At 31.7% G+C, this 22,079-nt stretch overlaps 1 protein-coding gene across 1 annotated transcript in view; it reads right to left on the minus strand.

The window, feature by feature from the left end:
- Positions 1-1,852: 1,852 nt before the first annotated feature.
- The window catches only part of LOC124534947, a 117,291-nt gene continuing 97,064 nt past the window's right edge, over positions 1,853-22,079 (minus strand). The window contains exon 3 of the mRNA XM_047110985.1: positions 1,853-2,394. Within this exon, the coding sequence (XP_046966941.1) occupies positions 1,853-2,394 (542 nt within the window). The remainder of the gene's footprint in view (positions 2,395-22,079) is intronic.

Raw genomic sequence — 22,079 nt, forward strand, 5'->3', positions numbered from 1 at the left:
TGGCTAGAACGGGAGCGTTAGTAAGTGTTTGAATCAATTCTAATCGTACCTGTTCCTGTTCTGGTCCCCAATTAAATTTAACATCCTTTTTAGTTAAATGTGTAAGACTAACCGTTTTAGTTGCGTAATTCCTTATATACTTGCGGAAATATCCTGCAAGGCCAAGAAGCTGTCTGACTTGCTTAACATTCTGAGGAGGGGAAGATTTCGTAAGTGCTTACGGGGGCTCGGCTTAACCTGACCCTCACTAATTAAACGTCCTAAGTACTCCATCTCGGTTTTTAAAAAGGAACATTTACTTAAGTTTATTGAGAAACCAGTGTTTGTTAGAGTGCAAAGAACCTCTCGAAGAAGAGTAATCCCTTCAGCGACACAAGAGCTCATGATACAAACGTCATCGATATAAACTAGCACGCGTCCCGAGTTAATAAAATCACGAAGCGTATTATTGATGATACGATGGTACACAACGGGTGAATTAGTCAAGCCGAATGGCATCTTTAAAAATTCGTAATGACCCTCTGGTGTTACGGACCCCGTATAATGCGTGCACTGGCTATTAATGGGTATTTGATAAAATCCCGTGGCCATATCGAGACTCGTAAAATATTTATAGCTTCCCAATCTATCAATATGGTCGTCGATTAAGGGCAAAGGATATCTGTATCTTACAGTCAATCTATTAAGAGCTCGAAAGTCCACGCACATACGATCTGACTCATCCTTTTTTTTGACTAAGATGATTGGACTTGCATATTCTGATTGCGACTCGACTGGCTCAGAACTCGTTAACTTTATGCACATTTCACCTGTTTTAACTGTTGTAGTCGCAGTACCAGAAATAAGATAGTCAGAGTAGTCTCTCACTACTTCTAATAAGGATCCATATTCGTTACCTTTAAGCGGGGTGTCTATTTTAACCCCATCGATAGTCGTTACCCGGTTAACAGCTTTTAAATCATTCAAAGAATGCGAGAGATATTGTCTGTCTTTAGTTCTTATATAAACTACCCCGTCCCGATTCAAAACGTCCGTACCAATAATTATAGACGTGTTCATGCAGGACGATGGTACGACAATCAAGTCTGCTTCGATCGAAATTTCGTCAAGTTCAATATTAACGGTAACAAAAGAGTCCACTATGATCTCGCGATTGCTAATACCTTTGAGGACACAATAGGTTGTCTGCGGCCGACTTGAAAGATAACGCAAAACATCGGAGGATATCAACGACACGTTAAGTGCCCCACTATCTATAAGAACGTCCATCGGGACTCCTTCTACTACCGCGGTCATAACATCCTTAGAGAAGGAAGTCAAACGAGCTCTGCATAGGTTAACTTGTCGTTGGCCTTGCGTATTCGAACGATTTTTAGCGAAACAATCTTTCTCAACGTGACCCATCTTTTTACAAAATCTACACTGTAACCGATCTCTAAAATTCCCACTTGATACTTGACTCGCGTCTACATTTGAGCGTCTACACGAGCGTTCAAAATGACCACGTAAACCGCACTTAAAACACCTAGCATCGCCTTGCCTGTTAACGTTTGAATTCAATCGTTTGAGCGGGTGACCGTTACCGTTTCGCGCGTTTGATTTATTTTTAACCGTCTTTACATATATAGATAAAAACGACACTATATTGTACTATCGACTGTTAAGTGTGCATTTGTAGCTGCCGCCCGTATTTGGGTATCTTCTATTCCGCGTATAACAATTAACGTACGCAACTTATCGCTCAAACCATTAATTACACGTAATCGAAGTAGGGTTCTTCGCGCATATTCAGCATAGGTTACATATTGACCAGATGTTAGGCTAATAACGTCATAAAGGATGTTTGCGTAATCTAAGCGCTGCGGAGAGAGAGGCCTAAGTTCCTCCTAGGATCAAAATTAGATATAAAATAATTGTTTGATCTAATGGGTTGTAACATCTTTAGGGCCTCTATTAGCTCCGACGAACCGACTTCCCGACTACGAACGTTATCGCCGTGACTTGATGAGCCCTCCACCAAACGTGCTTGGTGTGAAACATTGCTACGAGGCGTAACGAGAACGGACGGACACGCGGCACTTTGATTATTTATAGCCTGATCGATTTCTTTGGCAATATTAACATTAGGGTTATTCGGTAACGTATTAGTATGATTGACCAGATTACAACACGTATTATTAGGTAGATCGCGAGGTTCATTATTATCGGCGGGACTTAACTTTCTTAAAATAGCATCGAGCGTAAGTTGCAATCTATCGTTATTGACAGAACGAGAATATGCGAGTGAGCGCGAATCGTGATTTCGGCGTTCGCGAGAACGTGAACGCGTCTGACGACGACGTCGCGCGGCGGTTGTTACGATCAGAGCTAGCACTGCGATTACGATGACGTGACCTATCGCGTTCGTCGTATGGAGTTATTACACGCCGTAAACTACTGCGAGAACGGTGCGACGATTCATTGCTATCGCGAGGCATTGTCAATGTAATTAAACAAACAATCACAAAACTAGTTCTTTATCCCACTTCTGAATTTAGGTTCAGAAATGAAAATAAAGAAAAAAATAAAAAAATAAATTCGAATACCCTACGTAATTACATTTATTTATTCTTATTTGAAACAAAAATAACTTACTCTTATATATTATCACTTCATTTACACTTCAAATCACATATATTCATATAAAGTCTAATTACAACAATAAAGCACTTTTAGGAACAATGAATCAACGCACTTTCTACTTGCCGCAACGACCACCGAAATCACAATGACTCGATGGCGGTAGTGCAGCTCATTTTATAGTCAATCAAAACATATATCTTATAATACAATATATCTATCTGGTTTCTTATAAAATGATGATGATAGCTGAAATATTATTTAAGGTATTTTAAATGAAGTAGCATTATTTATTATCGTAATAGAATAGTCGTGTGTTTCAAATGAGTTGCATGTTTTTAATAATACATTTTGATAGAATGTCCCTTAAGCTTACAATTCATTAATGATTTAATAATAAAGTTTTCATACAAAATATTGTTTTATTCGAAAAGCCTTTTAGAAGTACTTCTTAATCGTCAAAGGCCGCTTCCGGTTTTAAATGATAATTCTTTTATAAAGAATTCCCAACAAGCTTAGCTTTTATAAAATATAAGGAATATTGTAATTGAAAGAATTCTGTATAAATTATATAGAATTGACTAATGTGTACAACTGTACATATTGCGTTCCGTCAAACAATTTAATTTATTATTAAAGTTATTAATTTCGGGATATTTACCATGTTTTTTATTTTTGTTCGGTGGAGCTCGATATTTCGACATTGTCTACGAATGTCTTGTTCACGAGATAATAACTTTAATAATAAAAATAACCATGTTAATTTAAAAAATTTAATTTATAATTTCATTTAATATAAAAACAAGTTGTGTTTAAGTTTGATGGGTAAAATTTAGTTAATATTTTTAATGTTCACTTTTGTAATATTATACCTACATTAAAAATACGTCTTGTATTTTATTTTCTTAAAATGAACAAATTAATGGTTTAATATTACGTACGACCTTACGGCGTTGAGCGAGTCCGTACAGTATTACTTTTGTCTTGTCTTTGGGGACGAAGGTAATGATCGACAAAGATTTTTGCTGTTTTATAATAATTGGGAACAAAATACTAATGCAAAAATAAATAAAAATATTTATTCAAGTCGGCTTTACAATTACTGTTGACTCGTCATTTAACAAACTATATTCAGTGAAACTACCACTAAGAAGAACCGACTACAAACTCTGTAATTACTTTTTTTCACGCTATAAAACACAATGTTATGTTATTTAAATATAATTATATATGTATATCCTGCCTTGAATTTATATATTATTACTTGAATTTATATGAGCAATTTGGGCTATATTTATCAAAATAGAATTATTGGCTAGAATGAAAAGTAAAGAACAAAGTTTTATATGTGAAGAGTGGGTCTTCCCTTCCTTTTATTATTATTTAATATATTACGTAAGATAAAATAATAAGGTTGTCGAATTACTATGGAAAAGGTGTATCTTAGCCTCAGGGTAAACGTTTAAATTAATTATCTTTATCACATCAAATGAGCCTTAAATCGTTTTGCTTATATTACTAAGCCGTGTTAATAATTATTTTTAATATATTTGCATATTCTGAAGAAAACTATTTAAAGTCAATAATGTATTTATAAATTCACACGTTCTATATGATGATCCACAGCCTTATCTCGCTAATACACAAATGAGACAGAGTCATACTAACGTCATATCTAGTGAAACATCCTTGAAAAAGTAACCACTGAATCTTTTGTGCTTTTGGTTGATTCTAAACTTTCAAAAATCTTATGATAATCTAATTAAACAAAACCAGCTATAATAAACAACTTAAATCTGTTTTTTTAGTGTTACTAGCGACTCGCCCCGCCTTCGCATAGGTGCAATGCTGATTCTAAATATACTTTAGAATGTCTTACTTGTTCACAGTTTTTCAATCGTTAGATAATACAAACTGCTATATCAATTTCAAATATTCATTGAAATGACATACTGTAACTGAACCGTATGGATCTGTGGTTAAAATATAAAATATTTTTTAATATAAGAATTAATAACATTAAATGCTTAAATATATACACATACGAACTAAAACTAGTTGCTGTATAAATCTTGACCGCGTGGAATGGTGGCAAGAATGCTAGCAGCATTTCCCCGTTGAATCACAATTCCGATCCTCTGGGCAAAAAACGAACCAGCCCTCCTGTCAGCAGTGGAAGCAATGAGGCTAGGTGTTATACTTTAGATGAGGCTTTTTGCACCACTACTCCAAGGGCCAAGCGTTTCGACAGCAAATGGAATAAAAAAGTAAATAAGTAATAATAATATGTTAAATGAGCAATGTACATATTTAATAAATATATGTACCTAATGATGTTTAGTTATGACGTATTATTCCTGCAAAGCATATTAAAATAAATGTCTGATGTTTATGTAACCGATTTAAGTTTAATATATCTTGTTTTGAAATTCTTATTTTATGTGTGCACGTGAAAAATATATAAATAACATTCTATTTACTGCTGTCTAAAGTTAATGTAAGCCTTATATTAACTTTAGACAGCTATAAACAAAACGTTCAACTTGGTATTAATTGAGGCTTTAAAAGAAAAACAAACTGGATGTGTAAATAATAATATTTTAAAAGCTCACTATGTTCACAGCGTAGCCAAAGAGAAAGTTAGCACGTGCTACATTCTGATTTACAATCTTTACATAGTATAAAACAAAGTCGCTTTTTCTGTCCCTATGTCCCTTTGTACGCTTAAATCTTTAAAACTACGCAACGGATTTTGATGCGATTTTTTTAATAGATAGAGTGTTTCAAGAGGAAGGTTTTAGTATACAATACATAGACAACATAGTTAAGTAACACTATAAGTCTTTAAAGTTTCTAATGTGATGTCGTAAATTTATAATTTTTTTGCGCTTACATTGTAAATGCTGTCTGAACCCTACTATGTAGATCAAAATAATGTACTACAGAATTGTACAACTCAAAAATGTCTACAAAAAAGTCCGCGATGGTATATGTCTATGCCCATTTAAGCCATGTTAATTTAAAATCTTAGGTAAATATATGATTTTATTAAACTCCCTCAAAAAGGTGCCAAAAAAGTTCCGCTTGAATCTTACGCTACGACAATAAAAGCAAGTGCAGTACTTTAAATTTAAGACGATCAGATATGTAACTATTGAAAACGTGATTGAATCGAACGCCTTGTAATCAACACCAATCAATCCATTATAGTACTTTTTACATAAATTCGTTTAAGTATTTTAATGGTCCTATTTCTCGATTCCTTATTTACGTAAACATGTATTTTTTGTAGACATGGTGTTAATTTTGGTTTAATGTTATCAATTTATTCAGCTCGCGATTGTTGACTCTGTACCAAGATTTACTTTTAATAATATAAACTGTTTTCCGCTGTTGTGGAATGCATTAAATCATTTCGTCAGGTTTTTAATGATACTAAAAACTATGAAATATTGAATCTAAATATTATCTTGGTGGTAAGCCTTTGTCAATTAATCATCATCAAATATCCTATCGCTAAAAAGCAATACTCTGTATAGTTGTGTTCCAGTGTCATAGGTAAGTGAACCATTGTAATTTCAGGCACAAGGGACATAAAATATTCTTTTCAAAATTGATGACGCATTTGCGATGTCAGAAATGGTTGATATTTCTTTCAGCTGATACCTTAGGGCGCTGGTGTACCACCAGATTATCCATTTGCCTCTGCACCTATATAAGTATATGGTAAAATAATTAAAACAAAAACAAAAATAGTGTAAACTAAATTTACACTAAACTTTAACTATGCCGTTTATATGCTGTAAATATTATTTTATTTGTATAAGTAGTTCTAGAGCAAAAATTAGTACGTCAAATATGTACACGCAAATAAGTAAGCTGTAGTATTGTACCTAAAATAATTGAGCTGGGTTTTGATAAATGGTAAAAACATTTAAAATATCTGAATCTGTACGCATTAAGACCTAACTTAGCATCTTGTTCTACAAATTTGCTGTAAGCAAAGTATGAATATTAAATCGCGTCGACAGTCTAATACTTTTGAAAAAGTTTTATTCTCTCCGGTGGTGCCAAGTTGAGAACAGGTTCAGATTATCAATAGAATAAATCAAGGAAAGAGGTCTTTTGAGAGATTTATTGGAAGAAGCGAGGCAGGATTCCTTTTTTAAAAAAATCTTTATTATCTGTTCTCGAGCTATAACACCTATTTTACTGCACTTATATAACTCTAATGAACTCTTAAGTCAATGGCTAAATAAATATCCTCTGACATTTATGTGTATAAGTTTCTTTATCAAATGTTTATGGTGTTTAATCTTATTTGCAACTTACATTTAGTAAAAATTAATATTGTGCTAGTAATATTAACTTACTAACGTTACTAAATCACATCGGGCTTAAATTAGTAAAACGTATTATAATTAATTCTTTTCTCTGTATTTTTATAACATTACTCTAGTTATGATATGACGACCGGAGAAAGTCTTTTTAAAAAGATTTATTTATTTATTACAATTAATTATACAAAAACATAACTTTATTGATAGGAAAGGATTAAGACTAAATTAATTATTAACTGTCATGATTTTTTAAATATACTTGTATAATTTTAATTGAAATAATAATATTTAGTATTGCTTTGACTTTTAAATACGTGTTTTTAATTGAAATAACATTTCTTCGTATGATTATTGATGTGGTTATCGACACCGTATAGTGGCACTCCCCTTAATATTTATATATATAGGTTAATTAATATAGTGGTATAACCTAAGTTGTTTTATTTTATACATTCATTCACGAATATTATAAATGTGAAACTATTGCTATCTATCAAACCAATGTACTCTGAATAAAAATAACAATATAAATATAAAATTTATTTTTTGATAAATGTGAAAACTAAGATCAACGGATAGATAAAACGCTTGCATTTATTTAATGAATGTTACATAATAAAAAATGTTAGCAATACCTCATGCGCGTCATTTGCTCTTATCATGTGGAGATAACGCTGCGAGCAAGCCGATGAAATATGTACTCACACGCTACTCGTCTTACCCTGTCTTACTTTGACGAAGTAATACCAAACATTATCCCGGGTAATCACGGCCGTGACATCTATTTCTTCCTGTTTAAGCTCTATATGATGTGATAATTTATTTGTAGCTTAGCAGCTTAACGAGTGCAAAGATCTTCATGAAATTGTGTCAAAATTAAACACCGTTATAACAGTCTTCCATTTATTTCCGTGAAGTATTGATTATGAATGATTTTTCATTCGCAGTCATAAATTTGATTATTACTGTTTAACATAAATATTAAAGAAAGCATAATATGTATATTAATACTCTTCGATTAAAATCTGCCTCATGAGAATATAAACAGTTGAAAAATTGTGAACGGAGATTTGACTTTTAATAAAACGTATAAAATTATATTTAATAATCTTTCGCTTGAATTTCAATACGAGATTTTATAATTTACCTGAAATATACTTCTGTTTCAATGCGGGTTGGTGGAATGCGCATGTGGCAGAATTTCGATGAAATTTGACTCATGCAGGTTTCCACCATGTTTTCCTTCACCGCCGAACACGAGATGAATTATAAACACAAATTCAGCACATGTACATAATGGTGCTTGCCTGGCTTTGAACCAGCAATTATCGGTTAAAATGCACGCGTTCTAAACACTGGGCCATCTCAGCTCTATTTACAATGTAACAGTGACGTATACATATTATATGTTATCTGTAAGCTATGTGACGAGACACAACGTCCGTCTCGATTATCGTCCGATACTAACCATGTGTGAAACATTAATGAAGATTTATTCATAGGCACTGCAATGATCGACTGCTTGTACATACAAGCTAGTAAATGAGAATCTTCTCGTATTACCTACTACCCAATAATTATCTAGCCAACGTACTTTATTTAATGATTACCGATCGATTTGCATTACATTACTTTGAAATAATATTATTTTAAATATCTAAGCTCTCAGACAATACCAGTTACTTTTGTATTTGTAATTTTTTTAGGATAGGGTATTTTTTCGACGGGGGAATTATACTGTGTTTGTATTAAAACAATCGTTTTTATTGCTCTACTAAGAGGCGCTAATTTGTCATTCAAGAATTGGAATTGTAATTTAATAGAAATATGGTACAATAACTGATAGTATTCTTTCAGTACGGTCGAGATTTGTATAGTAGCTATTTTGAATTCCTTAATGTAATTCGATGTTTAAATAAAAGTACCGGAAAAGAAAATGTAGTTTGAAATGTGATAGCTTGGAATACATCAACAAGATAAAGTATTTTTAACAAATCCAATGTGGAAAAGCAGTCGAAACAATTTATTATTAGATGATGTATACTCTTGTCGGCCTTATAACTATTACTATTATAAACTACCAGCTGGATTCGTAGTTTTGATTCATCAAATGATGCACAAAAAGTTTTAACTTTATTTATAATGAGTCTTTTATTCGTTACAAAAGAATTGATTCCTTTAACAAAATTCCAATTCTCATTTCACATCCTTAAGGTATGATTTATTATTAAATTAATGAATTTCTAATCCCTACTCAAGTAAGTAATAATATATAATCTGTGCTCATGATATTGACGCATAATTATCGAAAATTAAAACACGCAAGAATTAGATGACGATAAAACGTTACCCATTATGTAAACGTATAATATATTTAGCTATGATTAAATAAATTCATCAAATTATGTTGAAGATTGCAGAACAAATTGGCTTTCAAACGAATCCCACGAGGCAATAAATTAAATGAGGATGTACCTGCTGGGTGATCTATTCCTCTCCGCCAATGTTAAGCAGATCAAAATTAAACATCGTTTTCATTTACGGATATTGTTGAATATATTTATGTGAATAATGTATATCACATTTTATCCTGCAAATTCTTCATCGACAGCAAAGGAAAGGAGGAAAATATTTTTTTAACAGGCCAAGTTAAAAACAATTACGGAATTTTATAACATCAAGGAATACCGTGAAGCAGGAAGGATGTGCTTGAACTTGACGGCGGTAACTAAGTGTTATTAATTTACCTTTTCTTCTGTACAGTGATTGTCACCGTTTATTATAAAAATATAATCATTTTTGTGAATATCCATAATGCTAGTGTAAACAACTGTTGTATACCTTTTTTTAAACTTTAATAACTTTATTAAAATGAGCTGAAAGGATTCAGCAGTTTAAATATCGGTAGCGTTTTTTTTTTTTTTTTTTTTTTTTTTTTTTTTTTTTTTTTTTTTTTTTTTTTTTTTTTTATCGCTGGAAAAACGCTTTACGCGCTTCCCCCACGTGATGGAAGTGGGGGGGTGTGTGGGACTCCCCAGTTTCCTGGACGCCGAGTGCACCCAGGACCACCGGGTTTACCCACTAAAAAACCAGCGGTACCCTCTCCGTCCTTCGGCGGGCGCCACGGGATCGCTTACGCATGCTACCGTGACAATCGGTAGCGTTACCCCAAAACCAAGGTTATAATTATAAATGATATATAGCAAAGGTTTCGTAGTTTATGAACGCAACTCTTAGATAAAATAATTATTGATAGTTTTAACACCTTAAAGACTCTCATGATAAATTTAAAGAACAACCCTAGAATCTAGCAGTCGAAACAAAGAAAGCAATCAATTAATATTTTTAAAACCCTTCACCTGCAATCAAAGGTTTAATATGAAAAAGATTGTTAGTAAAGATTCCGATATTGATGGAAGTTATGTTTTGTTTTCAGGACGGGGCGCCATTCCTTCAATAAAATCCCTGTCACTTTCACTTCTCAGATCCAGAACAAACTATAAATCCAATGCTAATCCCCTCACCGTCAAACTCAACTTAGTTGAGCTAAAGATTTGTTTCAACCGATAATTCACGCAAACACAGATGAACTCACTTGATTTTTGTTACTGAAGACTACGTTCAGTTTAATTTCTTTCATTGCAATCTTAGCTTGTTTTCTAATTTTGATATATTTTTAATCCATACTAAAATGTGTCGTAAGCAAACTTGTATTTCAACAAAAGTATATTTTAATGTTATGTCATTTATCTTAATTTACCCCGAGAGTACCAAACGTAAAACATATAATTGCGTTAACTGACACAAAATGTGCTACGGGTAGAAAATCTTGACAAATATATTTTTCATTATGTTTGCGCCAATTTTAGTAGCTTATTAGAAAACTTACAAACTTTCTTCGTGTTCGGAAACATTTAATATATCTAAGGGTCAGAAAAACAAAATAGACATCCATAATATTATACAAACAAAAATCCAAATATGTTTAGGAGATGGTTTCAGTAATATATTATTATATAAGAAGCTCCGCTTCTCAGACTCTCTCACCTTAATTTTAAACAAATAACTTTAAGAAAATATATATCATTCAATAGAACACTACTTAACTTCTCTATCGAAATTAATAAAAGAGATTATTTCATATTACAACGTACTCGTTTAGTACATGTGATTTAATGCAGTTTAATTATTTATATAAAAAAATCAGTATTTAATTCTTACATTTGAACGTATTTCGAACGTAATTCTAATATCATATTAAGACGATAATTACTGATTGTGTGTCAATAATTATATTATTACCAATGAGATATATGAGCAGTTGCCTTAGTTAGTATATCAAGGATTATATAATGAGGACATTAACACATAACTAGACATGTATATTAACACAATTACCTTAACTAAACTATGATATGGTGATCTGATTGATTTCATACATCAATAAATATGATTTGAACAATAGATCTAATTAGGTATTGTTTATATCTCTCATAGTAGTAATATTCATATGTTATATCGATTATATTTGGAAATACTGCAGATTGAATCAAATTGTATCGATGTACATATTTATATACGAAATTTTAGAAATTATTTAATATAATTTTGGAAATTTTATTAATTAAATAAATTTAAATTCATATCTTGTAATTATTTCTATCATAATTTCTAAATAATTTTATATCCGTATTTCAAACTGACCGAAACAATCGGATAATCCGAAAAAAATTCGTGGCCATAACCTTATCTGAAACCGGTGAAATTTTATTTACATATCCGTATCCATACACATCCCAAATTATTAACTACTAGCAGTAAGGATATTAGGAGATCACTTGCGAGTTCACATTGCCGTTTCTGAACCTGATCTAGCTATCTGTCAATGGCTTACATCAGTCAAGTGCATAACTTGAACAAATTAGAATACTTAAAAATTAATTTGAATATGTTCAAGTAATGCTGAATTAAATAAATTATAATGATAAATTTTTCAAGCTGAGATAGCCCAATGGTTAGAACGCGTGCAATTTAACCGGTGATTGCGGGTTCAAAATCAGGCAATTACCACTGAATAATCATGTGCTAAATTTCTGTTTATAATTCATCTCGTGCTCAACGGTGAGGAATACAGCACGAGGAAACCTGCATGTGTCTAATTTCATAGAAATTCTGCCACATTTGTATTTGTATTCTTATTTTCACCACGTTGTTTCAATGCGGGTTGCATTGAAACAACGTGGTGAAAATATGTTCCAAACCGTCTCGTCAAAGGGAGAGGGGGCCTTAGTCCAGCAGTGGGAAATTTACAGGCTGCTGCTGTTGTTGTTGATACATTTTTATACTTTAATAAATACATTATTACAAGCAAGCGACGATATGTTTATTCTTTGCAATGTTACATAACGCTTGACAACAAAGATTTCCTTTTGGTTTGCGGTTGACAAACAAGCCTCCCAAATCTCAGAGGCAGCTAGCTCGGATGATATCTAAGAGACAAGGGAAAATAGCTTCGAGCGTAACACGCCTTCAACAAATACCAACGCGCTTACTATCTAAATTTTAGGCATGTTTTTAATCGTATCATCTACAGTTACGTTATCATCTTTTGTCGCCTTAAATATGAATAATATTATAAAAGCAGTGCTATTCTGTAAGAAAAACTTTCTTATCACGTTCGTGTTATATTTAAAAATTATTCTGTGGACCATTTACTGGGTACAATTTCCACAAAAAATATTTTATAGTAAACTACCGAACCACCCTGGCTACGCACTGTAAATAGAAATGATTAATAAAATAATTAATGATATAATCTATATTTTCAACCGACTTCCAAAAGGAGGAGGTTATCAATTCGTCTGTATTTTTTTTTTATGTTTGTTACCTCATAACTTTTCACTGGGTGGACCGATTTTGATATATTTTTTTTTTGTTTGAAAGGTAGTGCTTCCCGTGGGGTCCCATTTTTTTATTTTTTTTTCCGATGATGGTATCCATGTGAAAACGATATAAGTCTTAAATTTGCATTACGTATATGCGCGACAAATAGGTGAATAACTGAAAATCACGTTAACCAATTTTGATAATTCTTTTTTATTATAAAATATATACTTCAAGGGTAATTTGGTGAAAGTTTGGTAAGGTTCTGAGCACAGGATCCATGACAAAGTAACGGAACGGAAGGGAACAGAACAATTCTGAGGAGCACGTTAGCGATACTCGGTCGAATCTTTTATTTATAGGTTATTTGGATATTTGAGTCACCTTCCGTAATGTTTATGTAATTATCATAGTCGAATATTATAATCAACTAGCTACGCACCCCGGCTTCGCACGGGTGCAATACTGATACTAAATATACTACTGAATTTGTTTAAATACGACATCACATCGCAAACTTCTAAAATTATCAGTGTTTCTTTACTATATTGTTTATGTATTATATACACAAACCTTCCCCTTGAATTACACTATCTTTTTAAAAACACTGCATCAAAATCCGTTGCGTAGATTTAAAGATATAGGGTCAGAGAAAGCGACTTTGTTTTATACTATGTAGTGATGGAACTCCTATACGGCTCGCAGTTAGGGTGCGATATGGGGCAGAATTTCTTACTATCTTTAATCAAATTTTGTGTATGTGATGTGATGTCATATGATGTACGAAATATAGTTGGTCTTTTTCAAAGTTTTTTTGCTGAGTTCGATTACAGCTCTTTCGAGGGATCCTTGTAGTTTACGCCGCGTGACGTATTAAATCCGCATTTTCGAAAGTCTATTTTTGCTTTATTCGCAAGTTTCCTTTGAAATTGTCCTCGAAGTAGTTTCTGACTCATATAAACGGAACGCTTAATCTATCCATATTAAAAAAAATTAGTTAGTCAACATCAGCTTCACTTAAAATCAAAAAATAAATAAAATTTTAACAAAAAGAAAAACCGACTTCAAACCTAACACTATTTTAAAACAAATGAATATGCACGAAACAGTAATAAAAATAATTGCGTATTCAACATATTTTTAAGAGTCTTCCTAAGTTAAATTAAATGAAAAATATTAGACTACTTAAAAGTCGATTAACGATTATATCATGTAGTTATAATTATTGTTATATTTGGAGTCGGTGTTAGCCAATAAAACCCTACAGTATATCTATCAAAAAACAATACGAGAATACTTTAACAAATATGTTTTTTACAAATTACCTTTTACTCAATAATATACTGAATCAATCAAGGGGCTCGTATCGCTTCTTTCTTTTGATTGTTGGGGCAAGGGCACCGTGGCTGACACCGGCTCCAAATATACCAATAACTATAACTACATGATATAATCGTTAATCGACTTTTAAGTAGTCTAATATTTTTCATTTCATTTAACTTAGGAAGACTCTAAAAAATATGTTGAATACGCAATTATTTTTATTACTTTTTCGTGCATATTCATTTGTTTTAAAATAGTGTTTTGTTTGAAATCGGTTTTTCTTTTTGTTAATATTTTATTTATGTACCCGGAAATTTAGCACTCAGAAATAAAGTAGCTCGCTAAAATCTTTAGTTCAAACAAATAAACTATTACCTCTTTTTAATATTAGTATAAATTAAAAACTAAATTGTATCACACAAAAAATACTTTGTTGTAGAAAGCAGCCTTAGTCCCAAATAGTTTATTAAAATTTAAAAATAAACCCCCATGATTCAACCATAGCATAAAGAAGAACTATCAAGTGCGGTCATTGGGGTGAAAAAGAGGCGGTAACGAGCTTAACTTACCGGACTCAGGGTATAACATTTAGGGATGCAAAAAACTAAATTAAAGAGATAAGCTCAGTTATTTAAAACATGTACTTAAGTATTGTTTGTATTATATTCCTAGTAGTCTGGTACTCTACATATATGTATAAAACAAATGCATAACAAACAAACAAACAAATGCATAACATACTCAATATAAAAAAATAAATGAATAAAAGTAACAACCCTACGGCGATGACGAAGAGCGGCATTTCGAAACTTCAAAGGCGACAGCTTACTGGTAGTTTTTCTATACGCTGTTATAAAAGACCTGTTATGAATCCTCAAAAGGGCATCAAATAAAATCGAATGAACTGCAAATATCTAATATATTCTATTAGAATGTATGACTTATCGTCTTTAGTTTTCAGGACACTATTATTGATTCTCCAAAACTATTCATCAATTCTGTGTACGAATGACATTTCATATATGAATAATTCATTGATATAGGCAGTAGCCTGAAGCCCAGTTGCTCATATACGGAGATCAGGGTCACTGCGGGTGTTCCACATCATGTCCGTAATTGGAAAATAGTTTCGTCATAGTGTCCGTATGGGAATGTTTATTTGAAATTCATTGAACAAAATTTTAGCATAATATCGTAATGTCATAAATGTACAATATCAAAATGACTTTTACGACTTTACACTTTTAGTTATTGACGTGTTTAATGATGGATTAATATTAAAAACATATTTTACCCGTACAAAGTGATTATCTCCTGCAAAGTATGTCAAATTTTAATTGCAAATTAACAAAAAATTTAGTTCCCAGTCTAGCCTATAATGAATCATTCTTACGATGCACGCGAATTAATTAAAATACATACATATTATATATCAATTGTTTTGTTTGTAATAATTATTACGCATGAAATTTAATCTGTTTTTCACTAGAACCCATTACCGGAATCCATATAACGTTTTAATTAATATGATTTATTTGTAAACTTATAGTCTAAAAGTGCTTGCTAGAACCTACTTACGTACGTTATTAATATCAATGCATTTTATTTTTCAAAGCCACGTACATAATATATAACACCGTGGGTGATTTATTTATAAAATAAGCTTTGATCAGCTATGATATGGCGAATAGCACCGTGTGTAATAGACGAACCATTTGGAGCCACTTTTGATCCCTTCATAACTCAAAAACTGTTTGACGAAAACGTGTCAAATTTGCTAAGACTTGCGAGATACATATGTGCTCCAAATTTCATCAACACATCTTAAACGGTTATTTAGATATTAATGCCCAAAAATCGTCATAAAAAACACAATGAATATATTTTTTAATGATTACAGACATATTTTTAAGCGTCATTTAACATTGGACATACATATTTGACATTTAATTAATTGAATTTATGCGATTCTAGTAGTCGCCTGTGGTTTCGCTCGCATTAAAGGGTGATGGTTGTCATGTGTCATGGGCAAAAAGTAGCCTAAGTCCTTTCTTGGAGATCAAGTTAGCTTCATAGCAAATCTCATCAAACCCGAATCAGCGATTTTGTTGTGAAAGAGCGACAGAAACACAGACAGAGGAAAGTTTATAATATACTTTTGTAATATTAATATAGAAATATAGATTGCTTGTCGCGAGATTTACTTGTGTACACCAACAAATAAATGAAATATTTTGATATGAATGATTTTATCTATTTCAATTTTCAAACAAAATAAATACGAGTACTTATATCTTGCGTCAAGCTTTCATATCATATGAATGTGTCAATTGTAAAATGACGTTATAAGGTGACAGTAAAGTAAATATAATATATATGTATGTATAAAGTAAAGTTTGTTTTTTCTTTTTAGCGCATAAAAATAAAAGCTTTTTTATTTGATAAACGAGATGTGCCTGTCGTTGTTCTTCAAAAACAACATGTTAGTATTCTTTCAAATCATTATTAAAAATTATAAGAATAACATTTTTTTCTACTATTAATTCTATTTGTTAGACTTAAACATTTTAAGGAACAAATCACCGTGTTTATTAAGGCACCGATAACTAACAACGTTTTTTTTTATAATTTTAACAGTTAATACATTAAGTTTTTAATATCAGGACGATACAATTACGAACAATGACAAGAGTATAATAAAATGTAAATTGGAGAAGAATATTATTTACTATTATTTGGGAAGTGCTAATTCAGCAAAAAATATTAAAATATAAACAACTAGCTGACCCGGCAAACCTTGTACTGCCATAATCGAAATGCTTAAATTAGTCCAAATGTGATGTGCATAGAAACCATTGCACGCAACGAAACCGGTGAAGTAACTGATACATTAAAAGCGACACAGTCAATAATTTTTTCTATATTTTCAATGACACAGGAATCATGAGAGAGTGTGGTAAATTGCTATGTCGCTATGATTAAGTCCTTATAACATAAAGTTTGCAAAACCATTTAGTGTAAACTGGCTATACCATAAGTTTTAATTTGAAACTCATTTACAATACAAATCAATAAAATATCACTAAATACAACACAGGTAAAGTATAGGTGGTCAAGTTTTATTATTATTAAAATATTGTGTAATTTATATTGCTGAGAATGGTCACGTCACAACACTTAGATGATACTTACAAAAAAAAGTTTGTCTAAAATACTGGCTATTTAAAAGTGTTCAATTTGATATTGACACACATACAATAACGATACACTCTGTTAATTTAAAGCTTTCCGATAAACTAATTTTTTTTTGTTTTGTTTTGTGGTGACCACGCAACGTATAATTGTCCATGCGCGAAACAGGGAAACTCTAAGTAGATTCCGCAAACTTCCAACGACTGGCCTTGCGATTTATTTATTGTCATCGCAAATGCCAGGCGCACGGGAAATGAGATTTAATAGAATTAATTATTGATGTTTAAAATCGAATGGTAAATCCGTTGGAATCATTGGTATACGCGGGATCAAGACATCCTTTCCTTTATATTTACCCTTTATGATTGTTGCCTCAATGACGTTTTTCACTATCTTATTTGGAGTGTCTTTATGTGCAGCCACTATTTTGATGATTTTAGGCATGCGTTTAGTTCATCAGCAACAGTTGATTGGGGAATAACTGGAAGAGTCTGACGAAAATCACCTGACAACAGAATCATGGCCCCACCAAAAATATTTTGGTTGTTACGAAGATCTTTCAACGTACTTTCCAGTGCTTCCACTGATCTTTTAAGGGCCATTGTGCATTCGTCCCAAACAATAAATTTGCGTACCTGTAGGATCTTGGCCATTGCGCTATTTTTGGCGATAAATGAATAAAAATAAAATAAATGATAGGAATGATCTGATAGACAGTAAATATCTAAAGTTAGTTAAAATTAATGTTTTTCTTGTACCACCTGTGAATTAATATGTAGTTACAAAGATTTAACGATTCTTTCAATTTGATTTCTGAATAACGGGGGCAATATCAAATGGTTGAAAAAGTGGGGATTACCCATGTTACAAAAACATGATTACGGCGTTGATAACGACATCAATACCGAACATGACTGATTTGATACTTGATGTTTATGGAGCTCTAAACATCGATGTTAATTGATAACATTGGTGTTTTTTTGCGACTGGAAGAAATTATTAAATTCGAGAAATAGATATAACGAACTCATATATATCTCACCGCATAACGTTATCGATTTGATCCGGAGTTATTTTATGTACCCGCCAAATTAATACATGTGCATGCGGCAATTCCCTTTTTTGCCAATCAATGGAGTACATATGAAATCACCTCTCCAAATATACATAATTTTACAATTAAATACATAATTACTTTCAATTTTTGCCGAAAAAACGTGCTATAATGTCCATGACGATCAGTTGTCGACTGTTCTTCAAATAAATTGTTTTTAATATCATCCCACTGCGGATTACGTGTAAATGTAATGAACAGATCCGGTCGACCATTTTTCGTACATAAGAAATTGCGTCTTGTGTATATTCGTTCATATGCCGTGGGCAACCAAAAAACGAAGATGGCAATATAGACAGTCGCCCGATGTCATTTACATTAGCATCATTCGCTATCAAATGAATATATTTTTCGGATCTTAATTTTGCTTGGTCGAAACGAAGAAAATTTAGACGTTCAAAAATTTCACGTTTCTATTTTGGCATACATGTCAACGATGTACTGATGATATAGTTTACCACATCTCGAGATATAATTTTGTGTTTGTGGTCGAACCATCAATCGATACGAATAAAAATTCATGGCACTTACTTTTTTTCTGTTTATTTAGATATGAAAATAAATGCAAACGCTGTACTTTTAAATGTTAAACTATTGAAACTGGGGGATGATTGTACTCATTTTTAATTAATACTCACTTATGATTTGACCGCACAATTCCCCGTCTAAAAATTCTACATTAACAAAATGACCCGCCATTTATTGAATTCATTTGTTACAAAAAATGTGATAAATGAAGAACCACTCGACCGATTTTTTGCAAACTTCACAAAAATCATCTACTAAATAGTCCGAACAAACCCTGAAAATTTGGTTTGGATAGGTGGGCCCCTTCTTGAGTTATTAAGTGACATCGAAAAATGCTTCTTATTTTTATATATATAGATTCGAAAAATAGATGTAACGATGGTTTTAATTATGCAAAATCAACTTTAAAACATCAATCTTTTATTGTCTAACATCGATAATCATAGAAAATCAATGATAATTCTCTAAAATAGAAATAGATTTACTATTTCTAAGGAAAAACAAAGTCGTTGTTTTTATTATATTCCAAGTATTTTTATTGCACTTACTCACCTTCTAAACCTTCCCTGGACTTCCACATATAATTCAAGACCAAAATTAGCCAAATCGGTCCAGCCGTTCTGGAGTTTTAGCGTGACTAACGAACAGCAATTCATTTTTATATATATAGATTAGTCTTGCTCATATATTACCTTCGCTCCAATACAAGTGGAAATCGTCATAGATCTTGAATAATTATATACGTTCCGATTTTTAATAATTTAAATGCCACTAAGTTGTGTCTGCTGAATAAATAAATAGCTAATAAGTAGAAGAGATTGCCTATTTGTTTACAACATAGATTGGATATTTTTTTAAAGATTTTTAATTTAACTATTATATGCATAATGGTTAAAAGTTTTTCGTTTTTAATATTTAATAAAAAAAAATTAAACTGATGATAATATGAAAAACGTATTTTTTAAAAGTCATCCGTCCGTTAGCTGAAAAGTAAATAACAAATCGCCGTTTCGAATAAATATTGCAATAAATTTGAGGAATTATCTCTCGCTGATTGATAGAATATAATATAATATATAGATAGAATATGTAAACGAAGTGAGCAAACACATTTATTTGATTTAATGTATTTTACATCTAATGTTAATATTAATAAATATTAAAGGGCTCACTGGTCCTATAATAGTACTTTGAATATTTCTTTAAAATTACTACACGTCTGAGATGAATACCTATCAATCACTTTCAGTGCATACTAAATGCTATGCATAATTTAAGGCAACAATGGAAGTACATAAGAAGTGTTTTCATAATCAATATCAAAATATACTTTATTCAAGTAGGCTTTTACAAGCCCATTTGAATCGTCATTTAACAACTATGTTAAGTGCAGCTACCACCGATTCGGAAAGTAGATTCTACCAAAAAGAACCGGCAAAAAAATCAGTAGTTACAAAACTTCAATCTTTTTCAATACTTAAAATTTCATGTTAGTTAAATACTATCAATTAATTCTGTCATATAACAGCAAATGATATTAAATTGACCCCTGTAAAATTAAAAGATTGGTTAAATATAATTAATAGTGAGTTAGGTTCTTAACATACACCATATTTCAAATTATTAAAAGCCGTGTAAATAATAAATCGTATATTTGTTAATACAAGTATTGAAATGAAGCTGTGACCTATTGTCGCCAAGTGGGCCGTTTCCGATTGACTGATTAATGGTATTTCAACGTTTGTTAATAAACTAATTATATATGTATTTGTATTTTTGTAACATTCAAGCAAGAAGCAGAAATGAAGTGATGTACTAGAAGATAATTCTTGCTGGAATACTATTATATAGAAAATGTTATATGCTTCGAGAGAAATACACCTATCATTGTATCCTCTATCTATACAGGCAACCCTAACTATACCCTAATATATAGTTTCAAAGCAAAGTTCAGCTACAAGCTGAGCTTCGAGTTTAAATATATCTAATTTCGTATGTATTCCTATTGTATTTATTATTTAATTTATTTAATCACCGGCTTGTATATGTCACCTTTTTCACCAAGATTACAAAATTCGTAAAAAACGGTGACATATGATTGGTCGCTCTTGCAATAAGATCGGCCAATCAGGAAGAGCTTTCGACAGTTGACAATTTGACGCGAGACAGATTGTAATTTGACAGTTTAACTTCGATAGATTACAATATAGCGAAAAATATTTCGACATATTACAATCTGTCTCGTCAGATTGTAATCTAACGAATTTTATACTCTTACGGTGACATACACATACATTTCTAAGACCTCTAATTTATTAAAAAAAAATCCTCTATTCTCTCCATCCATACTGGGTTCTTCACACATCACTAAGCATAATCAGTATATATTATAAAACAAAGTCCCCTAGCCACGTCTGTTTGTATGTTCGTGATAAACTCCAAAACTTCTGAACGGATTTTCGAGCGGTTTTCATTAATAGACAGAGGGATTCATAAGTAATGTTTATTTTTATAATTAATTATGGTTTTTGTGTAAATAAGTTGAAATAGGACGATATTCGTCAAACATGTCGGAAAAATCAACAAAAATGAGTAAACAAAAGGTAAAAATATAACAAAAACCTATGTCCACCCGTGCGAAGCCGGGGTGGTTGTCTAGTGCATAAAACAAATTCCTCCATTAACTCTTGTTAATTTGTCTAATTATGTAAAAGCGATTAACGCAAAAACTAACAAATGAATTTTCAAGTTTCTTCCAATGGACAGAGTAACTCATAATACAGCTTTACGTGTAAAGTACATATTTTGTAGTAAGTTCTTATTGTACCAGTTAAGAATCGGGTCTTTGTACCAATGCCATGAGTATCACATTTTCTCTTAAAATCATAAATATTTTTTCGTACATACATAACATTGCAGAATATATATTGCGAAGCAACAGTCAATATCTTGATCTATTTATATTTATACCTTAACGATTCTTTAGCTCCTAGGTTATAGATTGCGCGAATAGCCCTCTTCTGCAGCACAAATATGGTATGGATAGCGGCTGCGTTGACCCATAGCATAATACCGTATGA

The sequence above is a fragment of the Vanessa cardui genome, chromosome 13 (genome assembly GCF_905220365.1).
Source record: "Vanessa cardui chromosome 13, ilVanCard2.1, whole genome shotgun sequence".
In the NCBI taxonomy this organism is placed as follows: domain Eukaryota; kingdom Metazoa; phylum Arthropoda; class Insecta; order Lepidoptera; family Nymphalidae; genus Vanessa; species Vanessa cardui.